This window comes from Podarcis pityusensis (genome assembly GCF_964106645.2).
Source record: "Podarcis pityusensis genome assembly, chromosome: 13".
Taxonomy (NCBI): Eukaryota; Metazoa; Chordata; class Lepidosauria; order Squamata; family Lacertidae; genus Podarcis; species Podarcis pityusensis.
In genome coordinates this window covers 21,991,481-22,008,802 of record NC_138038.1, presented here as the reverse complement: position 1 = coordinate 22,008,802, position 17,322 = coordinate 21,991,481, and the positions used below count along the sequence as shown (strand labels likewise).

At 46.1% G+C, this 17,322-nt stretch overlaps 1 protein-coding gene across 4 annotated transcripts in view; it reads right to left on the bottom strand.

Moving 5' to 3' along the window:
* OSBPL7 (oxysterol binding protein like 7) overlaps window positions 1-12,210 on the bottom strand; it is a 34,943-nt gene extending 22,733 nt beyond the window's left edge. Inside the window, exons 1-6 of one of the 4 annotated variants that reach the window (XR_013978982.1) lie at window positions 11,722-12,210; window positions 2,946-3,162; window positions 2,492-2,614; window positions 2,066-2,119; window positions 1,781-1,894; window positions 226-357 (exon numbers count right to left, since the gene is read on the bottom strand). Coding sequence is in view for 3 of the 4 variants with exons in the window: in XM_080979294.1 (XP_080835420.1) it covers window positions 226-357; window positions 1,781-1,894; window positions 2,066-2,119; window positions 2,492-2,614; window positions 2,946-3,044 (522 nt within the window). In the remaining variant the exon portion in view is untranslated. The other 3 variants (XM_080979294.1, XM_080979296.1, XM_080979295.1) reach the window with 3 other exon arrangements.
* Between the last annotated feature and the right edge of the window lie 5,112 nt (window positions 12,211-17,322).

Sequence of the window (17,322 nt, the reverse complement as noted above, 5' to 3'; positions counted from 1 at the left end):
TGATACCATCGTGTGCACAAACCGTCATGAATGTGCAATTAAGAAGGCATCTGGAGTCCGGGCCCCAAGCCTCTTCTTCCTGCATGTGACTAGGGGGAAAGAACCAAGGAGGGACACTGGAGTCCTCTGTCCATTCACCCCGCCATCATTCCATGCGCATGTCCCTGCCCATCCATCTTGCGCAACACAAAAAGTTCTTTCCCCCCACCCCTCCCGCCAACTCACCTGTGTAGGATGCGAGGCTCTTCCACCATGGCTACTTGTCAGGTACTGCCTTTGGGAGGCATCCAACTTCTGCACTTGGCGGTGTGAGCAGAGCTTGGCCACCCAGTTATTGAAGAGTTCCTGGGATTTAATCTAGAAGGAATGAACCGTTAGGAGCACAAAGGTGGGCGATGGGAATCAAGATACCTGTCCAAGTAGAGATTTACACTGATGTCTGGAATCTGAACCCAAGAGCCAATAGGGTCCTGAGCACAGCTGATCTTCAACCTAAACTGTGGAGATTAATTTATTTCGCAGCCATCAGATTCAAAAGATCTCAGAGAAGAGAGAGCAAGATGCTAGTTCTCCTGCAGATTAAAGTTGCTTCGCTTTCTTTTCAGATCTTTTCATTAGGCTTTTAAATACATAACAATTTTTCAATACAACAAAGCTTTCCCTCCCCTTTTTCTTTTTAAAGGCAAATGCAGATAAAGACCTTGTCGGCATTGTCCCACCCAGACCACAGAATCCTCAAAACAATCCGGTTCACAGTTAAAGCATCGTGAAAGTCTGCACGCGAGGGCTCCAAGCTTGTAGCAAAACGATCTGATGACGCCATTGATATATACCATGTTCAGCTTCCTGCATGTTTTAGGAACTGCCAGGAAAACGTGCGCTGAAAGCTAATTGCAGTGAATGGCAAAGGATGCCCACCTAGCCTGGTTTGCCATAGCTGGGGAGAAACCTTTCCCCACACTCTACATGCCCACAGAATCCTCCTGGTTATGGGCCCCGGTGCTCATGCATTAGCTTGGATTTGAACCCAGAGCAACAACGCAAGCCAAACAAACAGGACAAACCATCTCTTTTTTACATGATACCCTAACACAGAGAACTACAAAGGCAGTTACATTCATGCAGAGCTTTCCAACCCTAACTGATACACAGTGCCTATCGAATGCCTTGCGAGTCAAACATTTTGGCTCCCAAATGCTGCAAACCCAGAAGAGAGTGTTCCGGTTTGCGAACCTTCTTTGGAACCCGAACGTCTGATGCGGCTTCCGTGGCTTCCGATTGGCTGCAGGAGCTTCCTGCAGCCAATCGGAAGCCGCACCTTGGTTTCTGAACGTTTTGGAAGTCGAACGGACTTCCGGAACTGATTCTGTTCGACTTCCAAGGTACCACTGTACACATTACTGTGCCGCGTACTGTTATCTTGTTTCCCAGTAAACCTTTGTTCATCCAGAACAGGAGGCAAGCAAACTGAAACTTCCTTTCAGGTGTCATTTGCCAGATCAGGATTTTCAGCTTTCCCATCCTCAGGCTAACACTCCCATTTTCCAGACTGGGGAAATCGAGGGCCAACAACCTCCTCAAGGCTAAATGATGGGTTGGCATTTGACCTTTCCCATTCACTCACCCAGTCTTCCTTTTCCAGTTTTCCATCTGGTTTCTCTTCAGACCGTATAAATCTTTCGCCTTTTTCCCATTTCAGTTCCTTATGCTTTTCTGTCCCATCCTGACCTGTTACCACAACCCCACAACCTGCATGAGGTTCCTCTTTTGCACGCCTTACCTTGAGATGATATATGTTCTCTTCTGTGTCCAGATCTACACGCTGCGCCTTCTTGTTGACCGACATGACAGACAGGCGGACATCAACAGACCCGTGAAGCTTCCCCTTCAAGACCTGGGAGGGAGGGTGAAATGGTGAAATGAATACTGACCCAGACCTTTGAGCTCTGCCCTACGAATCTCATTGATCTCTGACATCCCCCTATGGCCACTTTTGCTCTTAGATTCCCGTGAGTCCCCACCTCATTGAAATTCAGGCATCCCAGGCTCCCTACCCTGTACTCACATCTTGGCGTGTGGTGGCATATTTCAAAATCCCATCTTCCAAAACAAAATAGCGCTTTGAGAAAGAGAGAAGGGGAGAAAGAAAAGGAAGAAGTCACAAATAACCATGTGGTTAAAAAATACCAGAGGCACAACTAAAATATCCACCCTTTGCCCCAGTCCAGAGAACCACAGTAGTAACAGGAGATTGAGCAGAATAAGTGGCCTACATAGGAATGAATCTTACGGGGTTCGCATGATTTATTGTGAATGTGGGATGAGTTAGTTTGACACACTGGTTTTCCTACAGCACTGGAAGCTGCGAGGGATCCACTCTGGTCCTGGGTTGATTGAACCTACATTCCAAAGGCTTGGAAGGGACCACAGTTTAGAACCACAGGAAGTCTGGCAATTCCCAATACACACACGGGGCTCTCAAATCTCTCACCTTGTGCCAGCCCTTCAGGGGCCATTTCCGCTTCTTCAACAGGTAGCCTTCCTGCCTCTCTGGCTCCTGAATGACCCCGCTCTGGATCCGCAGCTCATCCACCACCTCCCAGCTTTCGGAACCCTAGAATTTTTTTAAGCAACAACATTAGAAAGAAAGGTAGGGGTGTTCTCCCAGTGGGAAAACTGGTTGAAGTTTTGCACTGCAGTCCAAAGGCTCGATTCAATGACATACCCATTGGTTAACCTTTAGGCCACACCCTCTGACCTGAAAGCCCCTCCCACCAACCTCTGGGATGCGTGTAGATTGTTTATGTGGTTCCTCCAGGAGTGGCTGGCAGCTCCCACCAGCCCAGCCAGTATGGCCAATGGACAGGGATGATGGGTGTTGGGAGATCAACAACATCTGGAGGGTCTCAGGCTACCCACGCTTGGGCAGAGGGGAGACATCTCACCTGCCGAGCAATGCTGTGCTTGGAAGACACAGTGCTGTTGGAGCGAGAGGGGGGCGGAGCCCTCTTAGGAGAAGATGGGTCCTTCTCATGGCTACCCATTCCTGTGCAGTCCGTCTCTTTGGACAATGCCCTCTCTGGATGCCAAGGAAGGGTCAGAGATGCCGCTGTCGATCAGAACCTTGCCCTCCTTTCCTGAGCATCACATTCAGAAGGGCAGCTGAGAAGAGAGACCAAAAAACAAGACTCAACGTCCTTATTACAGTTCAGCACAAGGAAAAGCAGAGAGAACCAGGGATTTCCACAGAGGAACGCTTTAAAAAAACGAGGAAGACCAACAAAACAACCATTATCTTGGATGAAAGGAAGACAACGAATGATTACATTTCCAAACAACTGCTCGTTCTTTCGTCTTGGGAAATAAAATGTGAGTATGGATGTTCTTTCATTTTTGCATTTCTATGTTTGATTGGTTGCAAAATGTGAACTTTCTTCCCTTCATTTCATTTCACTTTTATTTTGTATACTGCCTTTCTCTATTACAGTGGTACCTCAGGTTAAGAACATAATTCGTTCTGGAGGTCTGTTCGTAACCTGAAACTGTTCTTAACCTGAGGTACCACTTTAGCTAATGGGGCAGCTGTGCTGCCGCCGCACGATTTCTGTTCTCATCCTGAAGCAAAGTTCTTAACCCAAGGTACTATTTCTGCGTTAGCGGAGTCTATAACCTGAAGCATCTGTAACCCGAGGTACCACTGTACTATACACACGGTGGTTTGCAGCAACAAAATATACAACCAAGAACCTTGTAATACAAAAAGTCATAATAAAGCATAGCTTTAAAATGAAACGACTTATATAAAATAAAGTAATATTCAATAATCTATTAGAATAGGACACAATAAAATTAACTCTTATCAGCAAACAATAACTAAACAGAAATTCCGTCTTCCTCCCCCAGTTGCAGGATTTAGCAAACAAACCCTAGACCAAGACACACTCAGGAAAGGAGAAGGACAGAGGTGAGAAATATATTTTAAAGGAGAGAGGTTATAATCCATTGCCGTGACTGATTTCCTACAGTCCTCCCATTAGCTGGATGCCTGGATGACACCTCCGGTCCATGATGAGCCTGGCTTCCAGAACGTCATCTCTGCAGCTAACCCTTTTATCAATCTCACCTGCTTGTTCCACAAGACTCTTAGAGCAGCTGCAGCTGCTGCTTTGGATAACCTGCTCACCTACACCTATTTCCCATCTCCCCTCCCTTGGCAAACAGGTTCTCTCTTTGCAGCCTGCTCCTAGGCAAGTCTAACTAGATGCAAGCCCCACCAAATTCAACGGGAAATACTTGCAAGAAAAAGAAATGTGTGCCTTACTTCACTCGCTCGGACCGGGTTCTGTGTCAAAGTACTCTTGCGGCCCACTTGTTCTGAGACGTTGGACCCGCCTTGGTTTAGAGCATACTTAAAGCACAGGCTTCCCTCAAAGAATCCTGGGAGCAACCTTAAAAAACTAAAGCTCCCAGGATTATTTGCGGGAAGCCATATGTGGTGTGGCTGTGACCTGGGCCGGCCAATGGGGATCTCTATGGGGAGCCTAAATGTGTATATCTGGGTTACACTCTGAACAGCAAATCTGTGCCTACAAAAACCAGATTTTATACACCGATTGTGTTTGCTGGACTGAGATGACCTGCAAGGGGAAAGTGCCAGGAAACTCACAGTTCAAAACTGTGAACTTGACTCATTCAATGGGCTTAATAAACAACTATCTGACTTTTAGAAGACTTCTGAAGGCAGTCCTGTTTAGGGAAGCTTTTAATGTTTGGTGTTTTATCGTGTTTTTAATATTCTGTTGGGAGCCGCCCAGAGTGGCTGGGGAAACCCAGCCAGATGGGCAGGGTATAAATAATAAATTATTATTATTATTATTATTATTATTATTATTATTAGTCTCAATCTCCCCTCCACATCCCACCTTGTTTAACCAATCCTGACCTGCATATATTCATTGCATTTTGCTGTTTTATAATTTGCCAGACTGAGCTCCTTGGGGAGGAAGGTCAGGATAGAAATTTAATAAGCAAATAAATAACCAAATAAAACAAGGTGTTAGGGAAGAAGTTCCCTCCCCTTCCAACCCCCCACCAAAAGTTATCCTCCCTTGTAGCCGGTCATATTCCTCTCCCCCCCAGCCCCACCCCCCCAGTCTGCAGCCACATAAACAGAGTTGCCACTCACCCATTTCTCATTCTCCTTCTGTCACTATATAAACTGTGCCTCGCCCCAAACCTCCAAATTTAGCAATTACTGAAAAAACCCCAAAACGCCCCACTCTCAGCAACAATCTGGATCTGAACACGCTGAGCAGAGTCAATGCAAAACGAAGCCCGTTTGCAAACATGTTGAATTGATTTGCGTAATTGTGTTTGCATGAAGAAAAGAGAGTCTCTCGCTTAGCACAAAATCTGAGGTTTCCTGAGAGCGGCTCCTTACAACACTACCTGAAGAGGACTAAAGGGCCCCCCTGATTTACATAATATTTGCATATGCTAATTGCGTGCACTGGCACAGGTATAGAATTAAATCTATCCCAAGGTAGTGGAGAAAGCTGACAAGGTGTTCTGTGTGCTGTCCAGGTTCTAACCCAGGGATGGAAAATGTTCTTTGGTCTGAGAGCCACACCCCTCATGGGCAATCTCCTAAAGGCACATGCCTGCGGTTGGGTGAGGACAGGAGAGCAAATGTAAACGGAACAAGGGATTTAATTTCTACCTTTCTGGGAACTGGATACATTCCAGACATGCAAAAGTCAGAGGTTGCTACGCACCTCCATCCAATCTCTCCATCCTCCATTCAAACAAGCCAGAGGCACCTTCACAATTCATGAACGCATTCCAGCCAGGCTAAAGGAGAATGGAAGTCTGGGGAGGGGCGTGCCTGGGGAAAGGTGGTGTGGCCTGGGCAGAATCCCAAGGGCCAGGTGAAGAGGCCTGAAGGGCCACATTACACACACACAAACACACAGAGCCTGGGGTTTCCCACCCCTGATGGAAAGGACCCTGGGCTCTGAATCCTTACATTCTCTCTCTGTATACCTGACAGACCTCTGAATTATTATTATTGTTTATTATATTTGTTAATCGCTTTATCTTGCTCAATGCAGCCCAAAGCGAATGATAACCAATCAAATAAAAATCAGAAAAACCCACACAGATACATGAAAACCAAGCGGCAAGGGAAGATACATTAAAAACGTCCCACCTACTTCTGAAAGGCCACAGATAGTGAAGGCCAAAAGGTCTGGTTAGAAAGGCAAGTTTTTGCCCAGCACCTAAAGATATATAACGATGGTGCCAGGAAAGTCTCTTCAGGAAGAGCATTCCAGAATCGGGGAGCCACCCAAGAAAAGCCCCAGTCTCAAATGTTTGTAATTCTTTCATGTTTGTAACTCTTTTTTGGTTTTAGAATAAAGTTTAAAAAAGAAAAAAGAAAGAAAAGGCCCAGTCTCGTGTTGCCACCCTCCAGAAATCTCGCACGGGGGGTGGGTCGGAAATGAAGAAGGGCCTCAGATGATGATCGCAGAGTCTGAGGCGCTCCTTGAGGCATTGCGATCCTGAGCTATTTAAGGTTTTTATAGGTCAAAACCAGCAGAAACAAATTGGCAGCCCATGCAGTCAGGCTAGGATTGGTGTTATATGCTCAAAGCGTCTTGCCCCGGTGAGAAACTTGGCTGCTGAATTCTGCACCAGCCGAAGTTTCCAAACAGTCTTCAGAGGCAGACCCACGTAAAACACATTGCAGTAATCTAACCTAGAGGTCACCAGAGCATAGACGACAGAGGTTAGGCTATCCCTGTTCAGATAAGAGACACAGTTGGACCACTAGCCGATGCTGAGGGAAAGCAGGACCCCTGGCCCCTTTTACTACAGCGTAGCTATGATGGAGCCAGAAAGAGTGCAGCAAATTCACCCAGGAAAGTGAATTCGTAGCTTAGAAAGCCCTGACACAGGCCTCCACATTATGGATTTTGTTTCCTTCTCCACTGGTTTCTAGCCGAAGCTCACCCTGTTGAAGTGAACGGGAACAACTCAGGAGAACAGTAGTGGCTCTTCCCACTCATTTCGACTTGCTCATTTCAGGCTGGAACAGGAGACCTCCCCAATGGATTGAGCCCATGTTTTCATTCTCATATATATATTATATATATGACATGACTCAGGTTTTTGGAACCTGCATGAACAACAACCAGAACGGCTACATAAAGAGTGCCAGGGACCTGCATTGGGGAAGCCCTATTCAGGGGACAGCCGCTTTTAAAGGCTTCCAAGCGGCCTGCCATCTGTCAGTTCCAACCACTCACATCGCATCACCTGCCTTGGGTGTTAAAAATAGGTTTCGGCTTAATAAACAGCAGCTTCTTGTTACAGGCCGGCATATAAAAAAAGGTGTGTGGAGTTGCAACTGGATATAGCAGGGTGACATGCCGCGGACGGGGAGAACGTAAGGAAGGTCTTATAAGACCCACGCAAAGACCATTTATTTATTTGTTTCTTCCCAAAAGCTCAAAGTGGATTACCTCCCTACATTTTATCTACACAACCTCCCCGTGATGTAGGGTTAGGGTAAAGTAGCTATGCCCTGTTTGTTCATATAAACCAATGAACCCTGCTTCCTGGCTCTGGGGCTTTTGTTTATTTTGTTAGTTTAGGCTCTAGGGTGATACATTTGGCCTTTCAAGGCTGTAATCCTAACCCTACTTTCCTGGGAGTAAGCCCCATTGGACACAGATGTAGAGCAGCCATGGTTAGGCTTGAGTTGCACATCTTTAAATAGTATTGTAGTCTCATGTTTCTTACTATGTTGTTCTCATCTTCTGATTTTCTGGACGTTGCCTTGGTGGTTTCCAGAAAGGAGGCATAAAAGTATTATAAATAGGTACAGCCAGCAGCCACTGACGGATCTAACTCCCAGCAATAGGTCTGGTTCTTTAGAGCAGGGCACCTGTGTCAGTCATGAGCAGCACTTAAGTGGCCCAGTTAGACAACATTACAGAGCTTTTAGCAAGCAGGTGACACCAAAATGAAACCAAGGGAGGAACTGAAAAAGCCAGGATATTAATAAAGGATAATGGGGTGGCAACACCTCTTATACTGAGGGCATTTGCAGCAGCTGCAACAATAGCTACAATTAAAATTCCATGGGTAATATTTTACATTTCTTAAATGCTGATTTGCACATGACTTAACTAAAACAAACATGAACTTTTTCCATAACTACATAAGTGGTTTCCCGAGGTTCCAAAGTAAGGCTGCGTAAACACACTACACCTTTAAAGCATGCTCTTTCCCTCAAAGAATTCTGGGCACTGTAGTTTACCCCTCACAGGGTTACAAGTCCCAGCAACCCTACAAACTACAGTACCCAGAATTCTTTGAGGGGGGAAATGCGCTTTGAATGTGCTTTAAGGGTATAGTGCAGGCACGTCCAACAGGTAGATCACTGGCTCCCCCCAAAGAAGCTGAACAACTTTGGCTCAACCCCAAAAGCCCTTAACCCAAAAAACCAGGGCCTTGCTTCCTAAAAAAAGCTCAAAAGCTCAACAACTTTGACCTGAACCCAAAAAAGGGGGTAGATCACTGCCAGTTTTTAACTCTGTGAGTAGATCGCAGTCTCTTGGGAGTTGGCCACCCCTGGTATACTGCGTACACAGCCTAAGGCTGGAAGCCTAACCCCACTTACCTGTGAGTAAGCCTCACTGAATTCAATAGAACTTACTTCTGAGTAAGATTATGCTGTCAATCAGTGCCAGAGGTGGAGATGGAGGAAACACAGCAGGGTTACTTTTTGTTTTCAAGGCCTCAGCTCTTCATCAGCTTAGTTTCCTTCTCTAGACACCAAGGCTGACACCCCCTTTGACCCTAAAACACCACACTGGAGCTGTAAACGGGAACCGGAAGTTTGGTTGTTACCCGCCCCCGATTTCTGATGGTACACTGTAAACAATGCCCAATGACGTTTTTAGGCTGTAGCAACAAAAGCATAGTTCTCAGTTCTTGGGAAGTTAATAGAATTGCTGGACTTGGTAACTGGCAAGGCTCCATTTAGAATAATAGCACATTCAGTTCTGAGTACCGCTGCTCAGGAGTGACATTGGCAACGTTGGAAAGGAGTCAAGAAAAGAGAAAGAGCTATGAAGAAGAGAAGGGGCCTAAATGAAGAAAGGCTGAAGGAACTGGGCGTACCAAGCTTAGAGTTCATTAAGAAGGGATGGTTTGTGTGTGTGTACACACATGTGCAGATAGGAGAGGGGGGACAGAATAGGGAGGGGAGCGGATATAGTGGAATGTCTTGTTTAGAAGGAATTGTTGGCTGGAGAGCGGGGGCGGGAATACACAGTGACATTTTGTTGTAAGTCGCATCCCTTTGGAAGAATTATCAAACTGTAAACTCCAGCAATAGAAGAAGGACCCAATGAATCTCCTTCCAAAGGTTGGAGAGGCATCCTGGAATATCTGAATACTCTAACTAGTGCAGCAAGGAAATAAAAGCTGGTTCACACATGTGCATCACCTGATGACTGCAACATCAAGTGATGACTGGTGTGCGGATGTGTGAATGCATCACCACAGATCTCACCCCACAGACAGAAATTTCAGATCATCCAACGACTGCCCAAATGCAATGCTTTTCCACGGAAATAATTCATAAATTCAGGATCGGGTCCTTGAAAGCAGGCTCGCACGACGTTTGATTGCTCTGTAATTCATTGCTGATGTTGAATGAGCCACTCCAGCACAAATAGTTGTGTCAGAGGCAATACAAAAATTCGGTCTGCGAATGCCCATGCTGTGCCACACGCACACCAGATATTTAAAGCACTATGATGCTGCTTTAAACAGTCATGGCTTCCCCCAAATAATTATGGGTGCTGAAAGTTGTCGGGAGACCCCTATTGTCCCATAGCTACAATTCTAAGAGTTTCCTGGGGAAAGCGATTTGATTGTTAAGCCACTCTGAGAATTGTAGCTCTGTGAGTCTCAGCACCCTTAACGGACTACAGCTCCCAGAATTCTTTGTGGGAAGGCCATGGCTGCCTAAAGTCGTATCATAGTACACTAGACCATGGGTAGGCAAACTCAGGCCCAGGGTTGGATCCGGCCCAATCGCCTTCTCAATCCGGCCCACGCACAGTCCAGGAATCAGCCTGTTTTTACATGAGCAGAATGTGTCCTTTTATTTAAAATGCATCTCTGGGTTATTTGTGGGACCTGCCTGGTGTTTTTACATGAGTAGAATGTGAGCTTTTATTTAAAATGCATCTCTGGGTTATTTGTGGGGCATAGGAATTCGTTCTTTTTTTTTTCCTTTCAAAATATAGTCCGGCCCCCCCACAAGGTCTGAGGGACAGTGGACCGGCCCCCTGCTGAAAAAGTTTGCTGACCCCTGCACTAGACCTATGGTGTGAATGTGGACCCAAGCCATTGCAGGATGTTGCAATCATTAAGTGAGAATATCAATGTGTACAGTAATCAACATACAGCACACACACACACACACACACACACACACACACAAAGACACATGCAAACCAACCCTTCAGTAACCTCTGGAACCTATTTCCAGGACTGCATTTCTAGGCTTTTTCTTTTTCTTTTTCGCCACCCTTGCTTTTGTACCAAGCTGTTAGTTTTCCAATTAATTCTTCCCTCCCACTTCCCCTTCACATTTTTCTCTGTGCTGTGGAATAATCCACTATCTATTGATGCTGTGGAGCACAGTTCACCTGACCCTCCCAACTTTCCCCCCGACAGTCTCTCAGTTCCCCCAGGGGCCCTTCCCCAAGTCAAAACTTCAAGCACTCCTATACCTTTGCCATGGAGAAAAATCATGCCCATGACTCTCTCGGCCAGAGACCAACAACCCCCAGCCTTTGGATTCTTTATGGAGGCATCATAGATGTCAAAATCCATCTAATCCCTCCTATTTATCTCTCCCTGAAACCAAAATCCCCCTTTCTCCTCCCCACAAGTCTTTGAAATGGGGACAAACTTTCTCTGTGGGCCAATCTGTCATCTGTCCCTTAAGCCCCACTTCCCAAAATACCGGTACCTTTACCTTTCCCCCCACCCAGGCAACCATCACATCCCCTCCAAATCCCACAGTTCCCAGACCTATTACTAATATTATTTATTAAATCTGCATACCGCCCTTCCTCCGCAGCTCCCAGGGCGGTTCACAGCATAAAAATACAAGATAAAACCACGCAAAATACATAATAAAAACAAAAAAAACAGCCCTCCCTTCCCAATGCGTTCCCTGGACCACATTCCCATCAGGCTATTTCTGTCCATTAAAACAGAACAACAACAAAAACACTCCTATTTCCCTCCCCACTAGGAAATTTCCTGACCTCTTTCTCGGCCGTAGGTCCACAGTCCACCCCTCTGAAGGTGGGGGAACAAAATTCCTCGGCGTCTCTGTTTCCCTGACTCTTCCACCCCTCTTTACCCTCCAGCCCCACTCAGTCCCAGGAAATCCCGCTTCGCCAGGCTGCAACATTTGCCTTACCAAAAATAGAAAGAGCAGGCACTCCTTCCACTCCCCATCTGTCCAGTCCACAGGGCAAAGTCCCGAGCAACCCGCCCTGCTTCCTCCTCCTTCCTGCCCTCCCAACTACACACAGTGCAAAAGAGGTGCCCCCCTCCCCGCCCCATGGCAAGAGTGGGATGCAGGAGGTGGGCAGAGAGTGATGGTTTTATTGATCAGCCGCCTACCTGCGCGCAGAGGCGATGCTTGCTTTCGCCTCCCGTCTCCCTGGACTCTCCGTTTTCCAATTCCTGCAGCAACGGCTGTTTGTTGCTGCTGCTGCTGCTGCAAACCGGAATCAGGAAGCAGCTGCCAAGCTAAGTCGCAAGCAGCCAGCCCTCTCGCTGGTGGTGCTCTTGAGTTAATCCACCTCTTGCAGCTTGGCTGCGCTTTGGCTCGCCTCTGCCGCCCTGCCTCTTGGAGGACCGGGTGGAAGCCGGGTGGTCTTCTGCCTCCGTGCAGGGTGGTTGCCCCTCGACGGGAGAAGTTCTCCTTTGGAAATCTGCCCGACTAGGACTGGGGGTCTGTTTGCAGCTGCATCAGGGCGGAGCCGCGCCAAGCGGAGTGAGTGATGTGATGGAGTTCTGTCGGCTGCAACAAAATGTTGCAGTAGCCCATAGCTGTCAACCTTCCCTTTTTTTCGGGAAATTCCCTAATTCCAGCGCCGTTTCCCGCTGCTATCCCGGATTCTTGGATATCCCGTAGACTGTCCCCGGGACAGGTGAGGCTGCTGATCCCTTATTTTCAAATCTGAAAGTTGACAGCTATGCAGTAGCCTATCCTCAGGTCCTAACGGGAGTGCTCTTGTAACACGGGGGCAACCACAGAATCAGAACTGTAGAATTGGAAGGGACCCTGGAGGACATCCAGTCCAACCCTCCGCAATGCAGGAATCTCAACCAAAGCATCCATGACAGATGGCCATCCAAACTCTACTTAAAAACTTCCAATGAAGTCCCCAACATCCCAAGGGAGTCCATTCCACTGCGGAACAGCTTACTGGTCAGAACCAATTATCCTTTTTCCAGGATCCTCCATTGATTGTTCCACTCCCTTCCTTAAATGTTCTTCTTTCACTAAGCATGCTCAGTACCTACTGAGCTGCCAAGGATGGGGTGCCCCCCCCCCCGAGTTGTTTTAAAAATCTCTATATTTGTATTTATGCAAAAATTCTCCCGCCGCCGCCAGAAGTCCTCAGTTTCGCCTGGATTGCGTGTGTGCAATTATTCCTGTTAAATACTCTGCAAACTGCTTTCATTTTCAACCCTAGCCATATATATAATCTGAAAATCCCTACTTAAATAATTACCGATGCTTCTGAAAGAGGCTAGGGGGATCAGATCCTATCTGGAGCAAACAGTGCAAGTACAGAGAAGCTGCAAACGGCCCCTTAAAGAATGGATTTGTTGTAATGTATGCTTTTGTAATTGTGAGCCCCATCGTCAGGTGCATGGAATGATGATCTTCAGTTCACAGAGATATACATCTCTGGGGTGTGGGGGATTAACAGTGAGACCAAATGGCCCTGAAATATATAAAAGGCTTATGCCTCTTGCATTTACTCAGAGTTTTTTAAATATTTAGTCGTGTTTGTGTGCGACAAAATGGGTTGGGTCACAATAGCTTGTGCCATGTAATATATCTGTCCGCCTTTAAAGTACCACAAAAGGACTGTCAGTTTCAACAAAAACAAGCTGTTAAAGAGAAAGAGGAGGCTAGTAGTCATTTGTTTATTTTATTCCATCTATGAGTCACTTCCTACGAAGCGTCTCTAAACGATAACCACATCCACCACCATTGAAACAATCAAATACATCAGGCTTCCTCAACCTCGGCCCTCCAGATGTTTTTGGCCTACAGCTCCCATGATACCTAGCTAGCATGACCAGTGGTCAGGGATGATGGGGGATGTAGTTTCAAAACACCCGGAGGGCTGAGTTTGAGGAAGCCTGGACTAGATGAACCAATCCTCTGACTTCCTATAAGGCAGCTTCCTAGGCTGTGCTAATTGTTCACATCATCCGGCGAGTTCTCCTGAGCAGGCCCTATCAACGTGATGGGCATCAGTGCATTTCTCCCACTCATGTAAGTAAGGTTTGTGCAAGACAATTGTTTACAGGAGTGTGTCCACTGATTTTATATTATACCGTATTTACTTTTTGAGTGCTTATCAGCTGCCTTTCCAAACCATCCTCGGCTCTCCTAGCAACATCAATCATGGTTTGTGTGCCTAAAAGCAATGTACCATATCAGCTGTATACACAGCAGCTGGATTTCCCAAGGTGCGGACTAAATCTGCTAGAGTCTGAGACCAGGGGCAGGTTTTGTCCCTAGCCCTACAACTGTGTCTCAAAATTCAATCCCGTTTAAGGATGTCCTCCTGGCTTATTTTCCTGATTTGTTGATCAACATTAAGCCAGAGCTGGCAGGTTCAGACATTATGGGGAACTCTGGTCTAGTGCATTCCAGCGTGCAGTGGGAGGGAGTTGCTTATCCATGTCACCATAAACCATGGTTTATGAAGCCTTGGATGTTCCTCCAAAGGTAATCCTTGAAAGCAAAGCCAGCCTGAACAGCTTACCACTGGAATTCCTTTTCTTTGTTATATACTAGAACATGGATGTGGAACCACTGGGCTTCCAGTTGATGCTGGACTCAACTTGCTTCAATCCCAGGCAGTATGGCCAATAGTTATGTGGTCCTCCAGATGTTTTAGGCCCTTCAGAGGCCCACCATTCCTGTACTTGAGTGCAAGAGCACCCAGGAACTGCCTGCTTTTGCCTACATAAGTTATGTATGCAGGATCTGTCCATTTTACCTTTATTTACATTTCCTGACTTTCGTGGTCCAGATTAGCTAAAATTGACTCACCTATTTTGGCTAGGCTAATAGTTTCTGTCCCAAGATTAGACGTCACCACTTTTCTACCATACACCGAGGTTTGAAATTCTGAACCCCTCTTGCAGTTTTATATCCCATTACAGCATAATTATGTGCACTCTGATGCGTAGTCTTTGGAATGAAAGTTATGTTTCGGAGGTTAGTATTTGGAAAACCTCTACAGCCGATGATGTAGCTGACTCTCATGAAGACTTACGATTCATTTGGTGTAACAAGCACATCTGCCTCCCAGTGCCTAATTCTGAAGGATTAATTGTCAGTGCTTAATCTGAGATGAAATAACACCATCTATTTCTATAGCATTTTTATGGTGTTCAAGAGAGTTACAATTGTTATCCTGCTTGAGGCTTTGAAAAATAGGAAGCTGTTGGTACATTCTCCACTGAGTAATCTCAACCTGCCCAAGCGTATTTTGGATTATGGAGAAATGGTATTCAAAAAGCCTTTCTCTTCAAATCTCTGTCTCTCTCTCTCTACAGGTGCTCAATTGGCGGGCGGTAATGTCACTGAATGCCTTTCCTAAACAAGCTTAGCAGATACAACCAGCCACAACATACATGAATCACTCCCCAATGCCTAATTATGCCACAAATCTTAACCTGTTTCAAACCTGCTTTAGCTGTCAAGGCTCCCCATTAAAGGAGCCTGGCAACTACAGAAGTCTCATACCCTTCCTCACAAATTAAGAGTTCCTAGGGCAATGAACTGCTACTTGCTCTGTCGTGCCTATTGCCTTTTCACTGGTCACTTGGCAGACCACCAGCGGGGAAAGCAATTTTTGTCTTTTCAGGAACAGCTGGTTGTTATCACACAGAATGCATTTATGACTCATGCTGGGACCACAGATATTCTAGAAACGGCTGCGTGTTTTGTCAGGTCATTCAGTGGTAAGTTGGAGGAATGCAATAGGAAAAAGAGGGTTGGACTTGTTTAACCGTACATTCCTGGAAGGGCACAAAAGGCTCAAACGGAAACAACAGCAAAGAGGCACAAAGGCCAGAAACGTCAAAGTCATGGCAATAGGTCCACATCCCATTCAACAGCCTCCAATTCTGTTTTCACTCAGCGCGTTATTTTTTTAAAAGCAAGTTCCTACCCTTTACTGCTATAATAGGCTTGAAAGTGTGCATGCCATGCTTTTGTTAAATTTATACAATTCTATGATTCTATGAATTGATGCTTTTGAATTATGGTGCTGGAGGAGACTCTTGAGAGTCCCATGGACTGCAAGAAGATCAAACCTATCCATTCTTAAGGAAATCAGCCCTGAGTGCTCACTGGAAGGACAGATCCTGAAGCTGAGGCTCCAATACTTTGGCCACCTCATGAGAAGAGAAGACTCCCTGGAAAAGACCCTGATGTTGGGAAAGATGGAGGGCACAAGGAGAAGGGGACGACAGAGGACGAGATGGTTGGATAGTGTTCTCGAAGCTACCAGCATGAGTTTGACCAAACTGCGGGAGGCAGTGGAAGACAGGAGTGCCTGGTGTGCTCTGGTCCATGGGATCATGAAGAGATGAAGAGTCAGACATGACTAAACGACTAAACAACAACATGATTCTATGAAATCATGAGGCGTTGAGCAGTATACCTGAAGGAGCATCTCCACCCCATCGTTCAACCTGGACACTAAGGTCCAGCACTGAGGGCCTTCTGGCGGTTCCCTCACTGCGAGAAGCAAAGTTACAGGGAACCAGGCAGAGGGCCTTCTTGGTAGTGGCGCCTGCCCTGTGGATTGCCCTCCCACCAGATGTGAAGGAAATAAACAACTCTCTGACTTTTAGAAGACATCTGAAGGCAGCCCTCTTTAGGGAAGTTTTTAATGACTGAAGTTTTAATGTATTTTTAATCTTTTGTCGGAAGCCGCCCAGAGTGGCTGGGGAAACCCAGCCAGATGGGTGGGGTAGAAAATTAATAATATAGCAGTCTGGCAGTCAAAGAGCCCAATCCAAAGTGTTGGTGCCTGCTTTCAAAGCCCCAAACCACTTGAGATTCAAGCACCTGACAGAGCAACTCTTTCCACAACATCCTGCCTATAGACTTAACTAGATGACTAAAGTCACCTGCCAACCCCAACCTCCAATTCCCTGTTTCATCTGAAATATGACTTGTTCTCAAGAATGGGGGTGCATAAGCTTTTGGGGATTGAGGGCCAGTGTGACCCATGACCAACCATCTGGGAGCCACGTGACCAAATGGGCATGGCCTAAGTGCCAAAGCAGATGTTAGTTAACATATATATATATATATATATATATATATATATATATATATATGATGGCATTGGGGAGGGCACCAAAAACGTTTGGCATCACAGTGGGAGAAATAAGCAAAAAATATTTTTTCTTTTAAGGGAATACGTTTGGAGGCTACAAAAACCTTTTGGCATCACAGTATCATATCATAGTACAGTGGTACCTCAGGTTAAGTACTTAATTCATTCCGGAGGTCTGTTCTTAACCTGAAACTGTTCTTAACCTGAAGCACCACTTTAGCTAATGGGGCCTCCTGCTGCTGCCGCGCCACCGGAGAACAATTTCTGTTCTCATCCTGAAGCAAAGTTCTTAACCTGAGGTACTATTTTTGGGTTAGCAGAGTCTGTAACCTGAAGCGTATATAACCCGAGGTACCACTGTATCATATCCTATGGGAGCGGTCAGTATTTTTAAAAAAAATTTTTGTGGTTTTTTTAAAGGCAAATTTTGTGGGGCTCGTGAGAGTCCACAAAACACACACTGGAGGTGAAATACTGCCTTCAGGACACAGGTTAGCCATCACTGTTCTAGAGATAGGATCCAGTTGTGGGAGGCTTGCTGGATACTGGTGCCAGCCAGGCAAAAATCCATTTTTTCCCCCTTCTAGCACTTTAAAATATTGTTATATCATGT